General features: G+C 43.5%; 1 protein-coding gene across 1 annotated transcript in view; it reads left to right on the top strand.

Moving 5' to 3' along the window:
- Positions 1–10353: 10353 nt before the first annotated feature.
- tbx21 (T-box transcription factor 21) overlaps positions 10354–27128 on the top strand; it is a 45470-nt gene continuing 28695 nt past the window's right edge. The window contains exon 1 of the mRNA XM_072487408.1: positions 10354–11020. Coding sequence (XP_072343509.1) covers positions 10494–11020 — 527 coding nt within the window. The 5' untranslated portion in view covers positions 10354–10493. The remainder of the gene's footprint in view (positions 11021–27128) is intronic.

The following is a 27128-nucleotide window of genomic DNA, read 5'->3' as shown; positions in this document are numbered from 1 at the left end:
TATCTGATAAGGCAGTTAACACAGATCAGCTGCTGCAGTTGTAGACAGTCAGATGTGGCAAAGCTCAGGACTTGAAATGTTAACAACTTTCCTTTGTCAGGCGTTGATGGGTCTGCAATGTGTTTCCAGCATTTGTTTGATCTCCTTAAATTGCTTAGAATTTCTTTATACATATTTAGATATTGGTGTAAAGAGTGCAAATGAAAAGTGGATCTTGAATTCATAACATGGTTCTAACATCACCCTGAAAATTGCTTGTGTTTTTATCTTACTGCCTCAGTGATGTTTTGAGAAAAATAATCAGGAAATCTCAAATTTTTAGTTGCTGAGTCCAGCAGAAGAGCACAAAGTGCCATCAATAGTTGCTGAATTGATTCTGCACGTGCAGGAACAAAAGCACTTCTTGCTAAGGGGTTAACTATAGTCAGAATATGGAGATGCCGGCATTGGACTGGGGTGAGCACAGTTAGAAGTCTTACAACACCAGGTTAAAAGTCCAACAGGTTTGTTTCGAATCACTAGCTTTCGGAGCATTGCCTTTCCCTTCAGTTGCTGCAAGTCACCAAAGTCTGCCCAGAATGAGGAAAGAGATGGAAAGGGGGAGACGTTGATTTCCCAGATGAGGAGGAGGTTTTAGTCTGAACCTCATTGTTCAACCTCCGAATTGTGACGTCACAATGGAGTTCTGCCTGAATCAACCAATACAAATCACTCTGCTCCACGGTGATGTCTGCGGCTTCCAGTGCGCAGAAAGGAAGTGAATCCAGGGAGGGTGCAGACTCTGGAAAGGTTGGCACAGGTCTCTCTCTCTGAAAGACATTAACAATCTTTGCTCCCTCAGCTTGACACATTTATTTGTCTGGCTAAAAGGATGGTCTCTTTCCTAATGTTCGCAATTAAAGGGACTTAATTACCTGCAAAGGCTTGCATTCAAAGTATTGTCTTGCATCTTTGACTTTGTCTATATATGTTTCTCGAATCTACCTCTTCATTCACCTGAGGAAGGAGCAGCGCTCCGAAAGCTAGTGATTCAAAACGCACCTGTTGGACTTTCACCTGGGGTTGTTAGACTTCTTACTATATTCATAAGGCTTTGTCTGGCACTATGCTCATCATGTAAAGCAGATGGAGTGGCGTAGCGGTACTGTCACTGGACTAGTATTCCAGAGACCCAGGGGACACAGTTTCAAATCCCACTCATGGCAGATGTTAATTGTTGCAAAAAAGCCATCTGTTTCACTAATGTCCTTTAGGGAAGGAAATCTGCTGTCCTTACCTGGTCTGACCTACATGTGGCTTCAGATCCAAAGCATTGTGGTTGACTCTTAAATTCCCCCCTCAAGGGCAGTTAGGGATGGGCAGCGATGGCCACATTCCATGAAAGAATAGAAATAGTCCTTCAGATTGAGAATGTAGGGGTGGAAGGGGGTAGGTTGTTCAGTGCTTGCTGAGTATAAATGCAGATGTCATGGTTTAAAAGAATTATCTGCCATCGAATTTCTGTGAATGTCAAACCGCTTCAAAGTCAAACTAAGATTGAAATCAAACAGAAGGCATTAACTTCCTGTTTCATTATTGGGGCATTTCAAGACTCCACATACATAGCACATCCGACCTCCACGTGAAATTCCTGTACCATGCCACTTTAGTCTGACTCCTCTCTCCTTCGTTCACATTCATCACCCTTTTCGTTATTCTCTTTTCTTGTTTCTATATTCCCTTTCCTTTCTTCCTCAGTTCAGTCTTGCACTTTCCAAATCGGAACTTTAATCCTTTTGAAAATTGACCAACAAATAAGTGGGACCATTCACTTAACTTTGATGGAGGAAGCGAGCGAATGACAGACAGAAATGAGACATTATTAACCCCATAATATTTAACTATAGCCTCTATTACTGAGCAGCAGATTTCGAATCAGCAACTATGAAACAGTCATAAAACAGTGATAATTGACGAGATGAGATATTTATAGAAGTGAAAGGAACCACACAACCTTCTCGCCATCTGTACCAGTCTCTGAGTCAACTCCAATTTAAAATTACTTCAGACTGACTCTGCCAATCTGCAGATAACAGCATAATTTTAAACTGGAACAGGACAGATTCATGTCCTCTGAGAGGGAAATAAGAGCCGAACATGGGTAGAAAAGGCACATTTCACAGTTTCCTGCCACTTAATAAACACCTCGAGTTTTATGGGAACCCGCTGTTTCCAATAACTCACGCAATTACACACTTTAAAATCAGTGTGATTAGATTCAGTTCATCAGTCCCTTTGCAACAGGCCCATTAAAGTAAAATTAAAGCAGGAACGTCAGCTTCCAATAGAGGCGAATAAAAATTTCAGCTGTAAATCTTCAGAGAAACTTAATGTCTTAAAAGGTGTAATGTGCCCTTTGAGTGACATACCTAGGATCGATCAATGAGGAATCAATTCCTTGCAATGTATCAAAATAATAATAATAATCTTTATTGTCACAAGTAGGCTTACACTAACACTGCAATGAAGTTACTTTGAAAAGCCCCTAGTCGCCACGCTCCGGCGCCTGTTCGGGTTTGGGAGAATTCAGAATGTCCAAATTACCTAACAGCCCGCCTTTCGGGACTTGTGGGAGGAAACCGGAGCACCCGGAAGAAACCCGCGCAGACACGGGGAGAAAGTGCAGACTCCGCACAGACAGTGACCCAAGCCGTGAATTGAATTTGGGACCCTGGAGCTGTGAAGCAACAGTGTTATCCACTGTGCTACCGTGCTGCCCACGGTAGTCTCCAAAGGAGACTTTCAGAAAGGTCTGTGCTCAACTTTAAATGTACAGTTTTACAGTGTCTGGAAATCATAGAATCATCATAGAATCATAGAAATTACAGTGCAGAAGGAGGCAATCCGGCCCATCGTGTCTGCACCGGCCCTTGGAAAGAGCACCCCTCTTAAGCCCATGCCTCCACCCTATGCCCGTAACTCTGTAACCCCACTCAAACTTTTTGGACACTAAGGGCAATTTAGCATAGCCAATCCACTTAACCTGCATGTCTTTGGACTGTGGGAGGAACCCTGAGCACCAGAGGAAACCCACTTAGACACGGGGGCGCCACACAGACAGTGACCCAAGCCGGGAATCGAACCTGGGACCCTGGAGCTGTGAAGCAACTGTGCTAACCACCGTGCTGCCTGTAATAAGTGTCTGGTATTAGTATATGTTAGTAGGAATATCTGCGTAGTATCATAGTCAAACTAAACATTGTGTTGTTATAATTAATAGTTACATGGTTCCAATTTAAATGATGATCTTGGTTAATAAAGTAATTAATCAACCTCTGTCATTAACATAAACCATAGAATACTGTGATTATTCATAGAATGCATAGAATTCCTACAGTGCAGAAGGAGGCCAATTCGGCCCATCGAATCTGCACTGACCCCCCTAGGCCCATTCGTCCACCCTATCCCCATAACCCCACGCATTGATCATGGCCAATCCAACTAATTTACATATCTTTTGGACGCAAAGCAGCAGTTTAGCATGGCCAATCCACCTCACCTAAACATTGTTGGGCTGTGCGAGGAAACAAGAGCACTCGGACGAAACCCACGCAGACACGGGGAGAAAGTGCAAACTCCACACAGAGTCACCCAAGGCCGGAATCAAACCCGGGTCCCTGCGTGGTGAGGCAGCAGTGCTAACCACTGTGCCACCATGCCGCCCTGATTCCTCCAGGTGCTCCGGCTTCCTCCCACAAATCCCAAAAGAAGTGCTTGTTAGGTGAATTGGACATTCTGAATTCTCGCTCAGTGTACCCGAACAGGCGCCGGAGTGTGGCAACTAGGGAATCTTCTCAGTAACTTCATTATAGTGTTAATGTAAGCAAACTTGTGACAATAACGATTATTATTATAACAAATATTAATGGTTGTAAGATATTGAATGCAAGATTCTGCTCATAAGTATACTGTAATACCTAAGATAATATGCCTTAACACACTTATTTAATGTAAGTAGTTACTTCATAATAGCCTCAAAAAATAAACAATATCTTTACAGTCTTTAGATCTTGATGAAGGGTTGGGCAGCACATTGGCGCAGTGGTTAGCACTGCTGCCTCACAGCGCCGTGGACCCAGGTTGAATCCCGGCCCTGGGTCACTGTCTGATAAGAGTTTGCACATTCTCCCCCGTGTCTGCTTGGGTCTCACCCCCACAACCCAAAGATGTGCAGGGTAGGTGGATTGGGCATGCTAAAATGCCCCCTAATTGGAAAAAAAAGAATTGGGTACTTTAAATTAAAAGAAAAGATCTTGATGAAAGGTTACACACCTAAAACAGAATAACCTAGATTCTCTTTAGAGATCTTAATTGATTTATTTTTTACTCATCCATGGGATCTGAACTCTACTGGTAAAATGAATATTTATTGATAATCTCAAATTGCCCTTGAGAAACTGTGGTGACAATATACACCCACATCGTTATTTTGAAGGAAATCCAGGAATTTGACCCAACGACCATGAAGGAATGGTGAAATAGTTCCAAGACAGAATAGTGTGAACTTGAAGGGGAACTTGCAGGTGGGGTTCCCATGCTTCTTTTCTCTTTATTCTTCGAGGTGCTGTATGTCATGGTTTTTTTGAAGGAGCCTTGGTGAGTTGCTGTCGTGCATCTTCTAGATGGTACACAATGCACACCATTGGTGGAGGGAATTGATTTTTAAGGTGGCAGATGGGTGCTGATCAAGCGGGCTGCCTTGTTCTGGATTATGTTGAGCTTCTTGAGTGTGTTGGAGCTGCACTCATCCAGGCAAGTGGAAAGTATTCCATCACACTCCAGATTTGTGCCTTGTAGACAGTGGACAGGCTATGAGGAGTCAGGAGCTGAGTTAGTTGTCATAGAATTCCCAGCCTTTGCCTTGCAGTTATAGTCACAGTATTTATGTGGCTGGTCCAGTTAAGTTTCTGGTCAATATTATCTCCAGGATAATGATGGAGGGGGATTCAGCAACAGTAATGTTGTTAAAGATCAAGGGGATGTGGTTAGCTTCTCTAGTTGGATCTGCTGTATACTTCCAGTGTACAGGGGTTTGTTTTGTGAATATCTTTCCTTTTACATTTTTTTCAATACACCTCTCGCTCTCCTTCTACAGCCTGAAAATTTCAAAATCCCACCTAACAACTGCTTTGATTCACTCTCTTCCCGCCGACAGCAATATGGGCCTTGATCCATAGTTACTCAATGATAAATATGGATGGTAATCTGCAGAGAATAAGCTTTTTATTTAATAACATGCTTTGGCTTTAGGATCTCTGATGACATTTTCTAATTTGACTAATTGTCAAATTTATTATTATTTTTTGTTTGAGAAGAAAGTAACATCTTTGATGCAACCGAAAAATAGTCTATTTCAACCTAAGAAATTGGTAAAAGCTCAGAACACTCCAAAAAGAAGAGAATTTAATCATCTGAAAGTAAATAAATGCATTGAGCTTAGTTTCTTTGTAATGGCAAATGTCAAAACATGACTGTCTAAAGTGGGAACCCAAACATTGAAGGGTCAAACAGTCGGCTCTGTAAAGACGATGTTCACCATAGAGAAATGTTAATGTTAAAAACAAACATTTTAATATTTACCAATCAATACAGAAAGGTCCCCAATTTTAATTTTGTAAAGCAAGTGACTTTTAAACTTACTTTCCTAAAAATCACCTCAGTAGACATCCTCAAACATCTAGCCCCTAAAACCAGTTAACAGAAGCACCTCATCCTTTCCAAGCCTAATTCTCTGATATTTAACTCACCACCCTTTTACAATGACAGTCTATTATCCCGGTTTCCCAGTCCTCCTCCTCCACCCTCCTCCCCGTCCACTTCACCCTTGCCAAGTGTACTGATGCCTCCCCACTCACTGGTACAGTTGTGGGGTTTGATTTCTGCCCCCCCCATTAACTCTGGGTCAATAGGTCCCATTTCTTATGGTCTTATGGGTTATGGGGAGAAGGTAGGAGAATGGGGATGAGAAAATATCAGCCAGGGGGCGGCTCGTGACGCAGTGGATAGCACAGGGACTGCGGCGCTGTGGACCAGGGTTCGAATCCCAGCCCTGGGTCACTGTCCGTGTGGAGTTTGCACATTCTCCCCGTGTCTGCGTGGGTTTCACCCCAACAACCCAAAGATGTGCAGGTTAAGTGGATTGGCCACGCTAAATTGCCCCTTAATTGGAAAAATAAATAATTGGGCACTCTAAAAAAAAATGTTTTTTAGTCAGTCATGATTGAATGGGGGAGCAGACTTGATGGGACGAGTGGCCTAATTCTGCTCCTATGTCTTATGGTCTAATAAGTGCCACCTTTTTTTCTTTTGGTCCAATTCAAATTGTTGCTGCAGAGGCCATGCATGGGCTCTGGGCTGCATTCGTGATAAAGATATAAAGGTGCATCTATAAAATACCCATCACAATCTCAGGATGTCACGAGAGCGCCTCAAAGGCAATGAAGCACTTCTGAAGTATAGTCACTGCTGCAATGTAGGAAAAGCCCGTCTGTGCAGAGCAAGATTCCACAAAGCGCAATGTGACAAATGACCGGGGGCTGCTGTTGGAGCTGGCCGGTTGAGGATAACTTAACGAATAGCGGAAAGAACTGTGACATTCTTCTTTCAAATAGAATCGTTTACACCCCCATGAGAGGATTAACATGCCGCATGGCTCGGGGTTGTGAAGTCAGGGCGTACATTGGAAGTGGGGGGGCAGTTGTTTTGCTGGCAAATTCGCCTGTCAACCCGTGCACAAGAAGCTTCCACAATCAGCATTGAGAACAATGCCCAGGCCATCTGAGATGGGGGGTTCAGGAATAAATGTTGAGCAGGACACCAAGCTAATATTGCAATAATGCCAAGGGATCCTTTACCTCCAGCAGAGAGCAAAACGCCTTTACCTGAAAAGGTGTCATTTCCAACAATGCAACAACGCACTCTCAGCGCGGCACTGCAGTGTCAGCCTGGATTGTATTGCTCCAATCGGTGGGGACATGGACCCTCAATTTCCAGCCTCAGCAGCGACAGAATGCTAAAGCTGAACCACTAAATTCACCATTCCCACACTGGAACGAATCGACATTTAGCCACTGCGCCAGATGTTTAACATTCGTTTACCTGTTTCCAAACGACCGTTCCGGTGTTTTCTAGCTTTGGGAGGAAGTACATACACCGAGCAAACTTCACCCAGCAAACTTTTCATGTTGAAACCACTGCTATCATAAAACGTAAGAATTATTTGTTAGGCTGAAGCGAATATTTTAAATTGGGGCTTGTCTTCAGCTGTCTGCAAACAGTTTTGAGAAAATTTGAACGCACCTGGAAAGGATTTCTTGCCGTACAGAATATAGCAGAGGTTTATTTTGTTAAGCGCAAGTTACTAAAATTGACTGCCAACTTCTTTGGAATTGCGCATTTTTAATAAATGAGAAAACAAATATTTCACATGGTGGATAAGGAAGCGAAGATTTAGGCTAGTAAAGGAGGGACTGTCAGTATTCAGTAAATTACTGGGATTAGCCCACAAATAGATATCGACATATTTAGGTGTTAGGTGTAGATGAGGTAAATTCGTGATTTGAAATAAAAAGCTAAACTACCATGATATCAAACAATAGATAATCACATCAATGATTTGGGGGATTTAGTGGAATATGAAATGACACTGGTGATCTTGTACTTTTCTCCCCACCTTCTCATTTCTCCCCCTCGCCCTCAGTTTTTATTTTGTTCCATTTTATGTGGTGTCTCTTCCTGTGCCTCGAGTCACTGTCTTGTTAATCGAGAGTGTGCCCGAGAGCCCCGCAAATCGTGCACATTAGCTACACCAACCGCCGACATTCAACTGTGAGTCTGAATCAAATGGAAGGTGACTGTCAAGATCATGGGCAGTTGATGAAATTAGATTCCGCTGCAGCTCGTGACAAGGTCCCCAAAATCAGAGCCAGCAAGAGGTTGAATTAGTGTGGCGCCTGGTGTAAAAAGGGTTAAAGAGCACGGGGTCTGAATGATCAGATTATGGAGAGAGCGATGCTTTTACCCGAGGGTGCAGACTATGGTTTGAATTGTATAACGCAAGTATTTGATTAAATCTTGCATCCACTATAACTAGTCGTACCAAAGGTGTATAGAAAACCAGTCCATCTTGGTAAAAGTGACCTTCTTGACCCTCTGCAAATGTTCCAAATCGGCATCTACACGCTTACCAAGAGAAGGCATTTATTTCATATTTGTACAGCATCGAGGTTTAAAATATACATTAAAATCTAATCAAAAACATATATAATGCTGCATTTTGGTGAGAGTAAATTATATATGTCACATTGCCCTATGTTATGGACAGGGTTACTTCATGTGCAGGCTCTAGACTAATGTTTCTCGAATTTACATTAGACATTCCTACACTCATTTACACTAGACATTCCTTTCCCACATTCCTCGTTGAATTCATATCATTTGCTGTTTCAAAATAAACATTACAAATTAGCAATATGCTTCAGTAATTTCAGAAATGAGTTATTGCCTCTGACTGCCTGTGCCATTAATAATAGTGTATAAATGTGTGCCCTGATCAGAGGGAGACAGTTCAATCCTCATCCTAACTACTGCACCTTGAAGTGAGATGATGCCCGATCCGTATTGGGAAGAATCGTCAATTTCTGTGACGCTTTGCAAGGGGCTCTGTGTTGAGTTAATGGTTGTTTAAATGCTTGCTTTGTTGTGGAGTGCAGGTCCCACAGGTTTGTCACAATGGGGGCAAGCTTGAGCACTTCACGCTCAGTCGAGGCGGGCGGGGGGGCTAATGGTTTTAACACGTGGAGGAGGGCAGCTGTCTAGGTCGCAATACACAACCGCAAATTGAGGCTGCCTGCAACACAGGTCTGACCGCAGAATCCAGCAGAGAATAGATAATCTGGGAATGCCGTTGCATTTTCCGATTCCCAAATTTGCACTCACCTTCATTTCAGGGACAGGATATATTGATTCATTTCTTGTCAATGTGAATTGGATAAATAAATTACATCCCGAACGTAGAACATACAGTGTGGAATTGTAAGGTGATTGGCTTTGCACCCGAGTTGTTTTGTCTTGCTCATATATTTCTAAAGTTTAAGAGTTTGCAGGGACCTCGTGATAATGTAATTTCCGCTCTTTATAAATATGTCAATATCCTTTGATTTAAAATCGGCCCAATCACATCTTAATGATAAAGACCTGCCTGTAATGTGAGGTAAATGTAACAGGTTAGTGAGTGGCACTAGATTTCTTCACATAAACAAAAACTGTAAAATTGTAAAAACTGTATGAAGGTAAACCGCAAACTGTGTTAGTGTAGGATCCAATTAACAAATTGTTTTTTGGGGGGCCACTATTACTCTCTTTTCATCACCATTCTACCCTCCTAGAAACGATGAGTCTTTCATGTTTTCTCATGTTATTTATTGCAACCAGCCCTTTTTGATAGAAATCTGATTTACTTTTCCTGTTTAAAGTAATTTATCTCCGGGTGGGTTATATGCATGAGCAAGAGATGGTATTTCCCGCCCGAATTCACCCAACGTTACTTTCGAAAGTTGGAAACACACGGAGTTGATCATCTCACCGCCTTCGAGATCAAAGTCTTGAGGACACTCCAACTAACCGTCCAGATGGAGGGCTTGAGGAGGTTTCGGTGCCTGGGAAATGACAAATGGACACATCCCAGCACAGTGACAGGGGTGGGGGGGGGAATATTACACACAATTGAGCTAAAGTGCATCTTTAACAGATTGCCGATTGGGAATGAAATGAATCACAAAAGATTCCCGGGTTTGAAAGATTGCTTGCCTAATCTCGGTAGTGTCTTAGACCCCCGTTTTTAAATGTCTAGTTACAGCACGGGAGTAGGCCATTCGGCCTGTCGTGACCACGCGGGGTGGCCCTTGAAAGAGAGCTTTGCTATGGCCAATTTAGCCCAATCTTCCACGCGCGCAAACATAACTCAGTCCCTCCTCTGAGTGAATGTTCAATTTGCCTTTTTGAAAATCACTAGGCACAGTAATCACTTTGCTCAATTTCTCTTGTCACTGCAGTCATTGAAGGCGATTGTTTTTTTTAAATGAAAGAAAAATGGTTTGTCTCCGATAAAATCCTTCCTTGTGTATTCCCTCCCTCGGTTTTCCTCCCCACCCACCCACAGCCTGGGCGGAGTTTGGACAAATCAGCGTTAACTATGCAAATATACACGTTACCTTAGACCAATGAGACACAGGCTGATATAGACTACTAATAAGGAGGGAGCCAATGGGAGTTGAAAGTGCCTGAGGCAGTAGTGTGTAATATTTAATAGGAGCTGTTACCTGCGAGGCTGGTACATGAAGGTTGGCACCGCAATGGACATTATTACCTATCAGTAGCTCCAACAAAGTTTGCCCACTTCCAGTTTTTAAAAAAAAGTTTACATTTTGTTTTTACATTTTCTCTCTGGACAGTCCATGGGAGGATCGACTCCAAACTCCGGCTCCAATTTCCCCATCAGCATGTTGAACCAACCAGAGTCCAGCGAGAACTTCAGCAAAGAGACGGACAGGAATAAACCCCTGCAAGACTTCCAGGAGCTGAGATACGGGATGCAGGACAGATTTTACTTGGCGGGAGAGCAGTGCCAGGGCACCCCGGACGCTGTCCCCCTCCCCTACCCCAGCCAACACATCTCGGCCGCGGGCATCACCGTGGGCAACGCCAGCAGGTACTTGAGCCCAGCCTTGCCCAACTGCCCCTATCCTGCCAATAGAGCGCAGGTCTCCGCAGCACCGAGCTACCCAGCCCCGGGTACCGAGGTCTATTCGGCGGGCAGTGACTCCTTCTCGGCCCCTTACCCTCACTCCTTCCAGCGGACTTCACTGTACAGCGTCCCCGGTTTGCAAGCATCCGGCAAAGTGCAGATCCTACTCTGTAACTATCAGCTCTGGGCTAAATTTCACAAACACCAGACGGAGATGATCATCACCAAGCAGGGCAGGTAAGTGTTTTGATTGGGGTCACTTATCTCCACCCTTCCCAGTGCATCCATGCTGCAAATTCGAGGTGAAACCGAATGAATCTTAGAAACAGCTCGCTTTAAAAAAAAAACGTTCAGACCGGTAAAGGCAAGAAAATCGACATTTTAGAAATTTCAATCAAATTCAAACTTTTAATGGGGGCAGGCGGCGCTTTCTGATCTGCTGCACCTGAGGTTAGATTTGTCCCCACTCTCCGCTTGTTCAGTCAGTCCGCTCGAACACTCAGCTCTCGCTTCAACTGCTGGACAAACGCTGAGGTTAGCTGGAGACGCAAACCAACCCCCTGGGTTTCAGGATTACAGAGCCTGTGGTTTCCAAAACTTGTTAAAAAAACCCACCTCTTTCGCTTTTATACTAAAGGTTATAAATTCGGTACTACATCACAACACCAAAATGTTAAAAAATAATATGCTTGATCCTTCACCCGCCAGAATACAGGGGCCATTGCTGTTTGTTTCCGTGTCGGTTGTATTTTCTTTGGGGAAGGGGGGGGGGGGGGGATATTGGCCCTCCCCTTAAAACTTATTCCATTTTCTTCCTTGCCTCCCACCCCGACATTCACAAAGACCAGGGTTCCTCTGTAGTGAAATCTATCCCCAACCAGCGAGGGCTCTAACGTTTCCCTCGGCGCTCTTTGCTTGTGTAGGAATGGCCTCGATCCTCCGTTCACGCTGACTGTATCTTGTGTGACTACTGGCCCCGTACAGCTCAAGTCCCGTGGGTAAGAAGCTGGCAGAGGTTGGCAACGAACTTCCAGCCGCTTTTAACTCACTTTACTTTTGGGCAGAACAAATTCACCTCTTTGGACCAAAGATGTACAGGCTAGGTGGATTGGCCATGCTAAAACATTGCCCCATGGTGTCCAAAGGTGTGCAGGTTAGGTGGATTATCCATGCAAAAACATTGCCCCTTGATGTCCAAACATGTATAGGTTAGGTGGGGTTACGGGATAGAGTAGAGGAGTGGGCCCAGTGAAAATTCGATGGGTCGAATGGCCTCTTGCACTGTAGGGATTCTATGGTAAAGGTATGGATCTCTGGAAATCAGTGGGAACTGTTTAAAACGTTCTCCACACTATCTCAGTGGCTCTGTGCTCAGCACCCATTTAACGGTTTGGATGCATAAGGGAGCATTTCTATCGACACATGTGATCTCATCTAGGGCGTGGATTTAATCAGATAACGATTTAGCTCTGCATCTTAGATAAAGAAAAAAAGAGTTCAGGATCATTTGAAAAATGTTGAACAGCCATTCAAATCGGCGCCTTCCCTAATCAATACCTGTCTACATTGTTAAAACGTTTAGTGGCTGAAGGGGTTAATGCTGGGCGGAGGGGATGCGACGCAGACGAACAGAACGTCCTTCCACCTCCCGCTGAAGTTGAAATCCGAGTTTGTAGGAGGCTGTAAGTGATGATTTCGGAAAATGCGGCAACTCCCCTCGAATCTGAAACATTAAAAAAAACACCAAACCGTTCGAGGGTGCAGGTGGCTGCTTCGATCTTGTTTTGTCAATAAACTATAGTTTGAATCTTCAGCAGGCGGAGACCCCCAAGTCGCACCTGTCACTCACGGTCACGAAGGCACCCCCATTGCTTGTAATCCAGGGTGAATGACTCCTTTGTATGGACACAATTTCCCAAACTTTTTGTTGTTGTTTATTGAGTGGACCTGGATCTTCCAGGGGGGTCGCAGATTTTGAGACTGGGGGATAGGTTAAGTGAGCACCGCACATCTGAACGTGCTGCAAGTGGGGGGGAGGGGGGAGAGATGGCATTAAGCCTCTGCTACTTCAACCACTTGTCTTGATCACTGACGAGGCTTGAGGTTTGTAAACTTAAAATCAACTCCTTTATTCCTGCGAGGCTGCTGCGCGCGTGTGTGCACATGTTCCTGCACCGCAGCCAATCTGTTAGTGAATGTGGTCGCCACAGAGGTTTGAGATCGACTGCCGTGTGAACGTTTGAATTGTTGGCACCACCAAACTTAAAAAGTCGGTTTAACCCAATAAGTCCCGAAAAGAAAATGTTGGAGAGCATTTCCTCTGCTAGGATGTGATGGTGCATGGGGATTGTTCGATGGCACAGGGTCGTTCTCCAAAGCTTCCCCGCCATCTGAGTAGTTGGAATGATACAATGTAGCTGGTGACACCAGAAAAAACTCCAGCAATGCAGAACACAGCCATAATTGGCTGTCCTGTCCCCTCCCAGACTGCAGTTACCTAGCAAAAGCCTCAATCCACTACCCAGAACATCATTCTTCATGCCTACTTTTCTTATCACCCCCTCCCCCGTTTTACCATCCATCGCTATGGCGGCCTTTACTGATCTTGGCTTCCCACCAGCATTGTGCAGGCGTCTTGACCAAGTTCACCCAACATGAGCCTGAACAATTATCTCTGATGGTTAGTTTGCGAAGGGGAGGCAAAGTCAAACTTTCCTCTGGCCTGGCACACCCGATATACATCCCCCACAGAAATTGGCTAACCAGGATCGGGAATTCTGGCTCCCAGAATAGAGTCCAATTTGGACACTAAAATAAGCAAAATACTGCGGATGCTGGACTCTGAAAGAAGCGGAGAATGGCTGCAATAACCCAGCAGTTCCCCCTACGGATGCTGCCAGCCCCTCTTGAGTTCCCCCCTCCCCACCCCCAGCCATTCATCTTGTTTGTTTCAGATTCCAATTTGTAGTTGTTAACTGGATAGCCTCAGCAGAGAGCAGATGGAACCTTTAAGGGGCATTTTTTAGACGGTGCACTTGAAACGCCTCTGCTACTCATTAGGATAGGTTCTTGGCGGCCAGGGCAGACAGGATGTGCGGAAGAGCCTCTTCCTGTGCTTTAACCTGACCTCAGGTCAATCGCTGACCAGTTAGTTAAGTCGGGGTGCAGAATTTGCGCGCAATTTTAAACGCAATTTAAAAGGACATGCATTGCAAATTCCATACAAATATCCCAATTCCTGCTTTTTGTTTGGAGGGGGCTTGGGTTTTGCTTTTAATAAGAAACTTTCCCGTGTCACGATATCGACCAACATAAGAGAGAACTTGCACTGTAACCCCCCCCCCCCCCCCCCCTCCCCCAACCTCAGGACGTCAGCAAAGTTGCTTTGCAACCCAGGAACCCGTTCTTGCAGTGTGGTAACCGGTGTCATATAGGAAATGGGAGTTGAAATCGTGTGCAAACAAAAGGCAATGCATTAACAGGGCTATGTTTTTCGCAGAAAGAGAACAAAAAACGTTTGAACACTTTATTGGGGGATTGTGCTGAAAACGGACTAATATAAATAAGAAGTTCAGCACTAATTCCTATAACATTCAAATTTTAAGTTTCATTTCAGTTACCCCCTCCCAAACAAAAAAAAAAATCATGTTTGGTTAAATTCCAGTCCTTTTCGGAGAGTTTCATCGCTGGCTGCATTTCTTTTTAGAATTACAGTCAACCCATAATCTCAGTTTGAGGACAAGTGTATATTTGAGCTGTTATGACTAATGCCGAATGAGCCGTAATGTCTTTATGACCAGGGCCACTTGTTCATTTTAAGATGTTTCTTGTAAAATTAAATTAGATCTTGATATTGGCCGTGTGGTATGGTAGCTACTTGAACAAAAATAGTCTAACCAGAGACGAGGATATTGAAGAAAAGTGAGCCAGAGTTATTGTGCTGAAGCTACTTTTTGTCAAACTGTTTAAACAGCTGCTGGGGTGTAAACCACAACCCCGTTCCGTTTTATGTATACTTATTTCTAATTTAATATTTTCTCTCTGAACTTTTGTATTTGTTTTTAGCCTTTCTGTGCCAATTTTAATTCTTTCTGCCTGTGGTTTCTGTGGAATTTATTCTCCCCCCTTCCATATCTTATCTCTCTCTCTGTGGCTCCTGTGCTATTGTTTTAATCTCTCGATCTGCATTTGCATCTTCATGCCCGCATTTCTCCCCCCTCCCCATTTCCCCTCTCTGCCAATGTGCTCTTTCTCTGCTTCCACCTGCCCTGCCCTCTCTTGTCCCTTCCTCTCCCTCACCACTTTTCTGGGAGAGATTTGCAATTTCGCCCTTCACTTCACTTTCAATCTGGGTGTCTCCTCCTCTCCGTGGTCGTGTGCCCTGTGTTGCTAATCCTGGGATGTCTTGAAGAGCCCTATCCGGGGTTTCAAGTAGTTTCAGCAGATTGTAGCGGCCTTTTGTGTATGTGTGTGTGTCTAACCTCCCCTCTCGTGCTTTCATCTCCATTTTACGGAAATGAATGTGCAAACCACAAGTCAAAAACTTTGTTTGCTTCTTAGCCCCGGTGCTCAGAATCTTCCCCAGTGAACAGCACTGTCCCCCCCCCCCTTCCTCCAATCTCTTCCTGCAGCACTTTGCAACAGTCACCCAGTAGCTCACCTCCCACCCGACAATGAGGGAGCCAGTTTGACAGCTTTGGAGAGCGGCGCCGAGATATTAGGGGATGGAATTATTTCTAAAAAGCAAGCCCCGCCCCGCGCCCTCTTCGTCAGAATAGTTCACTGTGAAATGAGTAACCCAGGAGGTGATTCATCAAACTGAAATTTTTTCTAAAGTGTAGGAGTTTATTTTAATTCTCTCCTCTTCAAAGAAATGGCCTTCCTCTCCTGCCCCCCCCCCCCCCCCTCCACCCTTTCATTCATAACCGTGCTCAAAGGAAAAAATACTGTACTGTACACAATATTCCCTTTCAGAATGATATCCCCCCCCCTCTACTCGCTAATTACATTTCTTCTAAATAAAATAAATACTTTCCCCAAACCTTTTCAGGGGAATCAAGTGGATATTGGCTTTCCCTGGTTCAATTTTTTAAACCCGTTTTTAATTAGAACTATCCTTCATGGGATTCAAATACTTTTACAAACATTGATCTATTTTGCACCAACCTATTTAATTGGTTCTCAGTTTCCATTTTGAGGCCCTTAAAGTAACCTAAAGTTTGTCTCAACTGACTATTATGGGCATGGTACATACACCCTGCAGCAATAGTCCTTACAAGGCTGATCCCTATTAATTTCTTTCACCTCTAATAAAGGGGGGCACCATGGTGGCACAGTGGTTAGCACTGCTGCCTCACAGCGCCAGGGACCAGGGTTCAATTCCAGCCTTGGGTCACTGCCTGTGTTCTCCCCCTGCCTGCGTGCGTTTCCTCCAGGTTAGGTTATGGGGTTACGAGAATAGGGGGGGGGGGGGGTAGTGGACTTGGATTGAATGCTCATTCAAAAGGTTGGTGTAGACTCGATGGGCTGAATGGCCTCCTTCTGCACTGTAGGGATGGTATAATGTTTATATATAAGCAGAAAGATACTTTCTTGCTCCTGGTATTTGTGACAGGCTGAAACCAAAATGCTAGCTAAAGATTGCACCCATGAACAGCTAATGTCAATCTGGAAACTGCCAACCCCATTCTAATAGTTGTGCCACAGGTTTGCAAATAGTCAACCATTAGCATTAATCTTTATAAATAAACCTGGGGCAGTTCTGTATGCTTCATAGCTTTCATATTATTTGCAGTGTTCATGTCACTTCAGTGAATAAAGGCAATATTTTAAAGTATTGCAAGCTCAGCAAACCAAAGTTTGCTATTTGATATATATATAGCCTGCTCCAATACATATCTTTTTAATAATTATCATTCATGGGATGTGGGTGTTTCTGGCCAGGCCAGCATTTATTTCCCATCCCTAATTGCCTTATTGAACCGCTGCAGTGTAGGTGGCTCTGTCTTGCATGTTCTGGTGTTGGTTCAAGTGGGTGTTGAAGTACGGCCAGGTGAGGGCAAGCAGCTTGCCCAATCTCACGGTCAACAACCATCCTGTTGCCAATCTTAATGGGCTATGTACAGACAAGTGAGTGTCAGCAGGTCCTCAGTCAACATATGCATTTTACAACTGGAGTCACTGGACGGTCAACAGAACTTTTTGGCCAATTATGTTTTTGCCATCCCAAGGTTAAAGGAGCTGAGGTCACATTTAGCATTGCAACTGTTCAAATGATCTGAGCACAGATCAGGAGTGGAGCCTGAGTCAAAAGTTTGAAGGGCCTGAAATTATATGACCATTGAGGGAACAGTTTGAACAATGATAACTCAGGGTTTTAGCAGACTGAATGATCATCTGTATTGGCTCATAGTTGTTATCAAACTGCATCATGGACAGATAGCAGCCAATTGCAACCTATTTTAATAATTGCGAAAGTGGATGCCTGTCAAAATGCCAAAACCTTGTAGCAATTTTGTGTTGCTATAAAATTAGTAGCAATTTTTATACTATTGTCCACTTGAATCGTGAAAAATACAGTACAAATTTTTTACCATACAACCATGAGGTGTTTAGAGAAGCATTTTGTGTTACATCAAATTATGGTCAATTTCATTTTTTCCCTTTTTTATAAATTTAGAGTACCCAATTCATTTTTTCCAATTAAGGGACAATTTAGCATGGCCAATCCACCTAGCCTGTACATCTTTGGGTTGTGGGGGCGAAACACATGCAAACTCGGGGAGAATGTGCAATCTCCACACAGACAGCGACCCAGAGCTGGGATCAAAGCTAGGACCTCGGCGCCGTGAGGCAGCAGGGCTAACCCACTGCGCCACCGTGCTGCCACAACTAAAGTCAATTTCAGGCTTATGAGTGGTGGGAGCACATTGAAGTGCTAAAGCGGCAGACAGAATTTGAATAAAAAGAAAGACTTGCGTTTATTTGGAGTCTTTCATGGCTACAGGACATCTCATGGCAACGTACAGCCAATGCACTATTTTTTGAAGTGCAGTCACTGCTGTATGCTGTAATGCAGTAAATGTATGCACAGCAAGCTCCAAATAACAGCAATTTGGCAATCACGAAAGAATCTGTTTTAATGGTGTTGATTAAGGACTATCGGGAACCCCCACCCCTCTTTGAAATATCGTAGGTACAGTTTTTCTCCAGTATGTTGGTCCCAATATCTGAAATAATCCAAGGACTCAAAGCAACAGATTTAAAAAAAAAATCTTTATTGTCATAAGTAGGCTTACATTGAAACTGCAATGAGGGGCAGCACGGTGGCCTAGGGTTATCACAGCTGCCTCTCGCCGCTGAGGTCCCAGGTTTGCCCGGCTCTGGGTCACTGTCCGTGTGGAGTTTGCACATTCTCCCCATGTTTGCGCGGGTTTTGCCCCAACAACCCAAAGCCGTGCAAGTAGGTGAATTGGCCACGCTAAATTGCCCCATAATTGGAAAAAATGAATTGGATACTCTAAATTTAAAAAAATACTGCAATGAAGTTACTGTGAAAAGCCCCTAGTCGCCACATTCCGGCGCCTGGCCGGATACACAGAGGCAGAAATCAGAATGTCCAAATTACCTGACAGTACATATTTCAGGACTTGTGGGAGCAAACCGGAGCACCCGGAAGAAACGCACGCAGACACGGGGAGAACGTGCAGACTCCACACAGACAGTGACCCAAGCCGGGAATCAAATCTGGGGCTCAGGAGTGGTGAAGCAACAGTGCTAACCACTGTGCTACCGTGCCGCCCAGATTTTTGCGCTAGTTTGCTTTAAAATAAAGTGGTTTGATTTTTTTTTCACTGCGTGTCTCGACACTTCCCTGCACTCTAGGGTAACATGTACACTGTGCTCTTAGAACCATTTTGTCTGCAGATTATTTGTATCCAGCATTAATTATCAGCCAATGTACAAACTTGAAACCTATGCTGCCTTCCAAGATTAAAAGGTGTTTCTTATCACACCACTGATATCAAGATTCAGATATGTGACATACTGAGGTGTATGTGCAGGCTTCAGCAAAACAAGCTTTTGAATTTTTGATGAACTCATCATCTTGAAATATTTTGTCGGGGGTGGGGTGTTGGGTGGTGGAAAATATCAGCCCAGTTTGTCTAAATATTCACAAAGCATTATTGAGATTTTCATGTGTCTTTTGATACTCCTGGAGGCTGAAAGCAGGTTTATCATCCTGACTTACTATACTCTGCATTGTTCATGTGCATTATAGGCATTGTCCGATTTTTAATTATTCCTCTCAAGTATTCATATTCTTTGTATGTGACAGTGTTGTAATATCTGGCACTTCAACTCTAAATATGCAATATTTAGTGTGTCTTGATATGACATGCGTATTCCTTCACACTGTATGTGTGTAAAAGGGATTACTCCTTGTGTACAGCAAGCAGCAGATAAATGCTCACCTAATTTGATGGGAAACATATGCCAATATTCTTCTTCTTAAACAGAACAGCTGAACGCATTGGGACATTTTATGCTCAGATAAAGTATCATAAATTGACAGGATATGCATAGCAAGTCAAATAGCATGGCAAACTAAATGGAGAGGGTTAACCGTTTCAAACGGACCCATCAATTCTCAAATGTTGAGGCTGTCCTTTTTAGATACAGTTGACTGCTGTCTATTTTTCTGCTTCAGATTTCTAGGATGTAACATTTTCCTCCCCACCTCTGTTTTTTTACCTCTGGTTACGAAGACAAGACTTTTTTTAAAATGTGTGTGTGTTGTGAATGTCTGTGAGTGAGATCATATGCTGTTGCATTTTCCTGAAGTGCTGTTTATTCTTCAATGCTCGGCGTTAACAGAATATCTCATTTGGCCTGTGTGAAGTCCTTGTCAGCTCTGTAGTAGCACGTGTTGGTGTTGTTCTGGGAGTAGCTGAACTCTGCATTACCCCAATGCTGTCAAGAGACATGTTTATAAACCTGTTCAATGAGCCACGGCATTGTGGGCCCTGAGGCTAGATGAGATTTAGCTTCTTAGAAGCAACCGTTCCGCCAACTGCATTAAATATGAAATAAAGCCCACTTAGGAGGGCAGGGTTTCAAATGGTAATGTCCAACTATTGCATCTTTAAATATTTGATCATGTGCATCTTAAATGCCATAATTTGCATGTAGTTCACGGTGTATATACCCGTATATAGAACGATTGAGGTGTGCTCTAATTGCTTTAGTCATGAAAGGGAATTTCTTAAATTTGACTCAGTTCAGGAATCTAATGAGTAATGTTTTAGAATAAAAATTGATGTCTATTGATTTCTCCAATAGCCTACGAGCATAGCCAACACCAGCAACCATTCCTTATTATTCCAGTACAAGAAATAGTTGAAAACATAAACAGGGTACAATGTATAAAACTGCATGTCATCCTTACAGCTGAGTGGGCTTTAGAAATGCCCAGGAAGTAATAGCCACCCAGAATTGTAATTTCTAAATGTGAGCATGTGCCTCAAGCCTGGGACTGCTTATATTAACTCTGTGAATGATAAAACATAATGTACTCTACTCATGTTTTAAATAGCTCTGCTCTAAGCTGTTTTGCCATCAAACTTTTCCTTTCAGTAGAAGGCATTGCCTGCTCTCCCAGTATTTTATTCTTAATGACTGTTCTTCATGTAGGAGCCTACATGACGATTATTAGAATCATAGAATTTACAGTGCAGAAGGAGGACATTCGGCCCATCGAGTCTGCACTGGCTCTTGGAAAGAGCACCCTACCCAAGGTCAACACCTCCACCCTATCCCCATAACCCAGTAACCCCACCCAACACTAAGGGCAATTTTGGACACTAAGGGCAATTTATCATGGCCAATCCACCTAACCTGCACATCTTTGGACTGTGGGAGGAAACCAGAGCACCCGGAGGAAACCCACGCACACACGGGGAGGATGTGCAGACTCCGCACAGACAGTGACCCAAGCTGGAATCGAACCTGGGACCCTGGAGCTGTGAAGCAATTGTGATATCCACAATGCTACCGTGCTGTGAACTCCACAGACACTGAAGCAGTCCGTGTGCAAATGCCACAAGAACTGGACAATATCTAAGCTTAGGCTGACAAGTGGCAAATAACATTCGCGCTACACAAGTGCCAGGCAATGACCATCACCAATAAGAGTGAATCAAACCATCGGGCTTGACATTGAATGGAATTACCATCACTGAATCCCCCAATATGAACATGCTGGGGATTACCATTGACTAGAAACGGAACTGGCCATATAAATAATGTGGCTACAAAAGCAGGTCAGAGGCTAGGAATCCTGCGGCGAGTAACTCACCTGACTCCCCAAAGCCTGTCCAACAACTACAAGACACAAGTCAGGAGTGTGATGGAATACTCTGGACTTGCCTGGATGAGTCCCAACTCCAATAAGAAGCTCAACACCATTCAAGAAAAAGCAGCCCACTTGGCTGGCACCCTTTCCGCAAGCATTCACTCCCTCCAATACCGACACACAGTAGCAGCAGTGTATACCATCTACAAGATGCACTGCAGGAACTCACCAAAGTTCCTTAGGCAGTACCTTCCAAACCCATGACCACTACCACCTAGAAGAACAAGGGCAGTAGATACACGAGAGCATCACAACTTGGAGGTTCCCCTCCATGTCGCTCAACATCCTGACTTGGAAATATATCGCCGTTCCTTCACTGTCGCTGGGTCAAAATCCTGGAACTCCTTCCCTAATAGCACAGTGGGTGTACCTACACCATATGAACTGCAGCGGTTCAAGAAGGCAGCTGCATTGTAGGGATTCTAAGATACATGTATAACTCCTGTGACTTGCTAAAAACAATGTTTAATGTTCCCAAATGGCCTGAATAGTAAATGTGCCATCCAGGGAGCAATGGAAAGATCAAATTTGACACATCACAGACAGACGGCAACAGGGTCCTATAACTGACCTCAGAATCCCTGGCTTAAGGAGGCTAAAATTCTGCCAGGGTTTTCCCTGCTGATTTATCTCCAGTGATCACACCACTAGCCACCTCCCACCCACCCGCACATGTTGTGAACGCTAATGTTGGAGGGGCGCTGGATTTGTCAAACAGTTTGGGACTCAAATTCTGGATTCAGACATGTGGAATGCCCCGTTGGATAAGATAGACGTCTGTCAGCAAATTTGGATCCTTTCCCTTTCATTAGTTGCCGTGATCGGGGTGGATGGGGGAAAAAAATTGAGGGTGGGAAGGTTGAAGAAAGAAAAGAGGGACCAATGTTATAATTATGACATTCGGCCCATCGACTCTGCTCCACCATTCAACCATAGCTGATATGTTCCTCATCCCCATTCTCCTGCCTTTTCCCCATAACCCCTGATCCCCTTTTTTATCAAGAACCTATCTGTCTTATGTTAATCGGGTCATCCAACCTCAGCACGTCTTAATCCTTTACACCTGTATTTACACACAACATTCTTCAAAACTGCAGTCATTAGCAAATTTACCACATCAAATAAAGTCCTAGACACAGATAGGGGACTGAACAACAACTTGCATATTCTGCAAAAATAACTTAAAAAGAGGAAGGGGTTACAATGCATGAATCTATCTTGCACTAGGCTTGGTAAACACATTGATATCAATAATCTGGAGGAAACATTTCATTCAAAGGGCCTGTACTGCGGTGTAATGTTCTATGTTCTAAACCAGTGCTGTCTAATAATGCAGCAGTACACTTCTTAATTCACTTTGTTTGGTTAGCGTCATTGCTAAAATAGCAGCTAAAGGAATGTTACACAGACGGTCCGATGCAAATATTACAAACAGTAATTTCTGTAATACAAATTTCTCTTGCCTGACGCAACTAATAAAACTATTGGCGTTCTAACGAAATGTCATTCATATGAAACGTTTACCCAATCTATTTGCGGAATGGACTGCTACTCGCGAATCAATGTTTATAGCCACAACAGAAGAAGTCCAATCCAGATGTGATATAACCCCTGGCGCAGCCCATTGTTTCCAAGATGGACGGATGCCATAAATGAATAAAAAATTGAATTGGTTTCTTAAAATTCTCATCCTTGTTTTAAAAATCCTTCCATGACCTCACCATTCCCCATCTCTGTAACCTCCACCAGTCCTACTGAAACCTCTGCGTGCCTCCAAGTCTAGTCTTTTTTAAATTTAGAGTAGCCAATTTGTTTTCTTTTCCAATTAAGGGGCAATTTAGCGAGGCCAATCCACCTACCCTGCACATCTTTGGGTTGTGGGGCTGAGACCCACGCAAATACGGGGAGAATGTGCAAACTCCACACAGACAGTGACCCGGGGTCGGGATCGAACCCAGTTCTTCGCGCCGTGAGGCAGCAGTACTAACCACCGTGCCGCCCTCGACCCTAAATCTTAAACTCCCACCCTAAATCTCGCCTTGACTTTATGATGCTCCTTCGAACCTACCTTTTAATCAAGCTTTCTTCACTTGTCCTAACATCTCTTTATCTAGCCTGATAGCAATTTTTGGTTTTAAGTCTCCCCTATGAAGCGCCTTGGAACATTTTGCTACACCAATGGTGTTACATAAATGCATGTAGTTGTTGCTCCTTCATCTGTAATGTTGTCTGAACGGATAGTTGTGTACAAAAATTTCACTTACAGTTAGACATTCCAGTGGCAACCTTGTAGTGATCCTATACAACCGAGTGCTACTCTTGTAGTCTAATGGAATGACTGCCTAATAGTCCAACCCCTCTTCTGTGTGATGTTACTTCTATATCTACTTTACCTGCAGAGAAAAGACACAAATATGCTTCCAGAAATTCTAATTTAGTACTCGAGAAGTTGAACGACAGTTAATATCTGACGCGTCTTGCGGTCATCCCAATTCGGACATCTGTTTTGGGACCTTTCGGTTAACCTCTTTGGAAATGATCTGGAGCTCAAAGTCATAGTTACGCAGGCCAGACTTTCAGATGATACATGGCTAATGAAGGGGTAGACTCAAATGGAACAGGATAAACTACGGCAGGATTTGAGTACGCTTGAGAGTTGTGTGGACGGATGGTAGATGAAATTCAATGTGGAGCACTGCAAAGCGCTTCACATGGGGATAACAAAGACCCAAGAAAGGACTATCTTTATAGGGATAGGGTGGAGGTGTGGACCTTGGGTAGGATGCTCTTTCCAAGAGCTGGTGCAGACTCGATGGGCCGAATGGCCTCCTTCTGCACTGTAAATTCTATGATATCTCTTAAATAAGAGCGAGATAAGGTGCATGGAAAATGATCACAATCTGGCAGTCCTGATTGACAATAAATTGAAGCTGTTGCAACAATGGTTAGTCACAGTGAGTAAAACAAATCAGATCCTAAGATATCTCAGGATCAATATTGAGCCGAAACAGAATCAATCCTGACACATGATAAATCATTGGTAAAACTACACTTTAGACAAGTGAGGGTTTCCTCGCCTCATGTCTAGCTCTGTTTTAAAGTAATTAACAGATCAATTATTATGATTAGTCAAATACTCATTATTGTTGTATCATGTGATTTACCAGGATGGTAGAAAATAAACTAGATGGACTGTGGCCACTTTTAATCTAGCAATTCCTCTGTTGTTAATTGCAATTACTGATATAGGCGATTTCATCGCACAATGTTACAGTTAGTGGCTAGTGCATCAGAGAATTAACCCAGGAAATGTCTTGTGAAAGATTCATGAATCCATTTTTAAAAAAAGTTGCAAAGACACTAAATAAAGAATGTCAGGAACCCAAAATCAAATCAACCTGGAAACGTTTTTCTGCCCCATGGTCTGATCCAAAACCCAAGAGTTGAAACTTTTAAAACAATGCTGGATTTTTAATTACCGGTACTTCAGTTGAGGTTGAAAAAAATTCATTTGGAAAATACCACTGCTAGATTTGTGACTTTCTATGTAACCTCTGGAACTGTATTCTTATCAATTCAGAATACAGATCCAGCTTCCCTTGAATCTTTAGCAAATGGTCATTCGCCAGGTTTAAACTGAAATTAAGGGTTTTAACACTTCTTTGACTAAGTTTTTATTTATTATTTCGTCCTTTGCCCCTGCTAATTTTTTGCCTGAACACCGAGGGTTTAGCCTCAGTCCTCCTGGCCTGTGTGCCGCTGTTTCTAACAAGGGAGTAAATTTAACAAAAAGCTAAAAGTCTTTGATATTTATATTCACTGAGCAACATGCACCTTATTTATCTAGATCTTAATGCATAAATATGCTTTCATCAGCAATTAGCAGGAAACCAATCTTCACTCGCTGACATTAGTTTGAGACAGTTTGTTCTTAAATATATAATTTACACATTCAGCAGCTTATGGTTTCCAAGTAGATTGCAAAGTTAAAGCAACCACGGACCTGAACAATGCAGGCACCTAACATTTAACTTTCAGTCTCATTCCTATTTAAGTCTGCATGCATGTGCAAATTAGTCATAACTCCCATGTCAATAAAATAATTTAATCACCTCCTTTGTGCCAATATAAATGCCTTTGTCGATATGAATATAAATTGCAACTCAGCACATGACCAAAATTCTTATTAATGTAGGCTCAATATTTCCAAAGAATTGGACAAACTCACTTCTGTCAGCATCTATTTTATTTACTTTCTATTTCACCAAGAATTGTTAATATCAAAACAAAGGGTTTCTTAAAGCTGAGATATTCATCAACAAAGAGTTTTCAGTTTTAAAAAACAGTTCCAATTGAGGGGCAATTTAGCCTGGCCAATCTACCTACCTGCCCTGCGCATTTTTGGGTTGTTGGGGTGAGGCCCACGCAGACATGGGGAGAATGTGCAAGCTCCACACAGACAGTGACCCTGGGTTGGGATCGAACCCGGGTTATCGGTGCCGTGAGGCAGTAGTGCTAACCACTGCGCCACCCTGGTGTTTTCAGGGAAAAATAGGTGGAACCTTTCACCCTCAATCTGACCTTATGTCAGTTAGTACAATTAATGGAAAATGCTCCAGAAATGCCAAATCTAATCATGGCCCAGCCCCACCCTCCATAGCTCTGTAATCTGCTCCAGCTCTATAACATTCTGAGAACTCCTCCAATTCCAACTTCAATCTCTTTGTTTCATCATGGTGGCTGTGCCTTCAGCTGTCTAATGTTTTGCATTCCCCCTTTTAAACCTCCCTGCTTCTTCCTCAAGAGTCTTGTAAACAATTTGATCAATGGTTTTGCCAGCCCTTCTCTCTTTGGCTCAGGAGAAATATGTTAAGACAGTTGTGGTAGCAATTTTGGGGAGAGGGGTGGTGTTTTGTAACAGTTAAGTTGCTATGTAAATGTAAGTTGTTGTTATGTTGTTGCAGAATGGTGTAGCAGGCCACATGTAGAGGTGACACAGCTAAGTTCTTTTGGCTGGTAGAGTGTTCTCTGTTTCAGAGTACACTCATCTGATCATTCACCGTATAACTAGTTGATGGCTCAGAATTAACAGTTTAATTACTGTCCACTTGTTGTCAGGGAAGAAATGTCCTCAGAAACAGAAGGGAGGAACTGCCAAAACAGCCGCCCAGTGGTACAGTGGTTAGCACTGCTGCCTCACAATGCCAGGACCCGGGTTTGATTCCAACCTTGGGTGACTGTCTGTGTGGAGCTTGCACGCTCTGCCCCTGTCTGCGTGGGTTTCCTCCGGGAGCTCCGGTTTCCTCCCAGAGTCCAAAGATGTGTAGGTTAGATGGATTGGCGCCTTAGTGTCCAAAAATGTTCATAGATCATAGAATTTACAGTGCAGAAGGAGGCCATTCGGCCCGTCGAGTCTGCACTGTCCCTCACAAAGAGCACCCTACTCAAGCTCACGTATCTAGCCTACCCCGTAACCCACTAAGGGCAATTTAGCATGGCCAATCCACCTAACCTGCACACCTTTGGACTGTGGGAGGAAACCGGAGCACCCGGAGGAAACCCATGCAGACACGGGGGAGAAGGTGCAGACTCAGCACACAGTGACCCAGCAGGGAATCAAACCTGGGACCCTGGAGCTGTTAAACAACTGTGCTAACCACTATGCCACCGTGCTGCCTTGTTAGTTGGGAGATAAGGGCGGGGCGTGTGCCTAGGTAGGGTGCTCTTTCAGAGTGTCAATGCAGACTCGATGGGCCAAATGGCCTCCTGCACTCTAGGGATTCTATAATTCTATTCTATGAACACAGAAATAATGCTGACTGAGTTCAGAAAACACAAAATGTTTTATTTGCATGTGGGTAGTAATGTTTTTTTTTTGACATCTACTTTTTTTAAAAATGGCAACTCATGAACAATATATAGTCAGGCATA

The sequence above is a fragment of the Scyliorhinus torazame genome, chromosome 21 (genome assembly GCF_047496885.1).
Source record: "Scyliorhinus torazame isolate Kashiwa2021f chromosome 21, sScyTor2.1, whole genome shotgun sequence".
NCBI classification, from domain to species: domain Eukaryota; kingdom Metazoa; phylum Chordata; class Chondrichthyes; order Carcharhiniformes; family Scyliorhinidae; genus Scyliorhinus; species Scyliorhinus torazame.
This window is presented reverse-complemented; position numbering and strand designations above follow the sequence as displayed.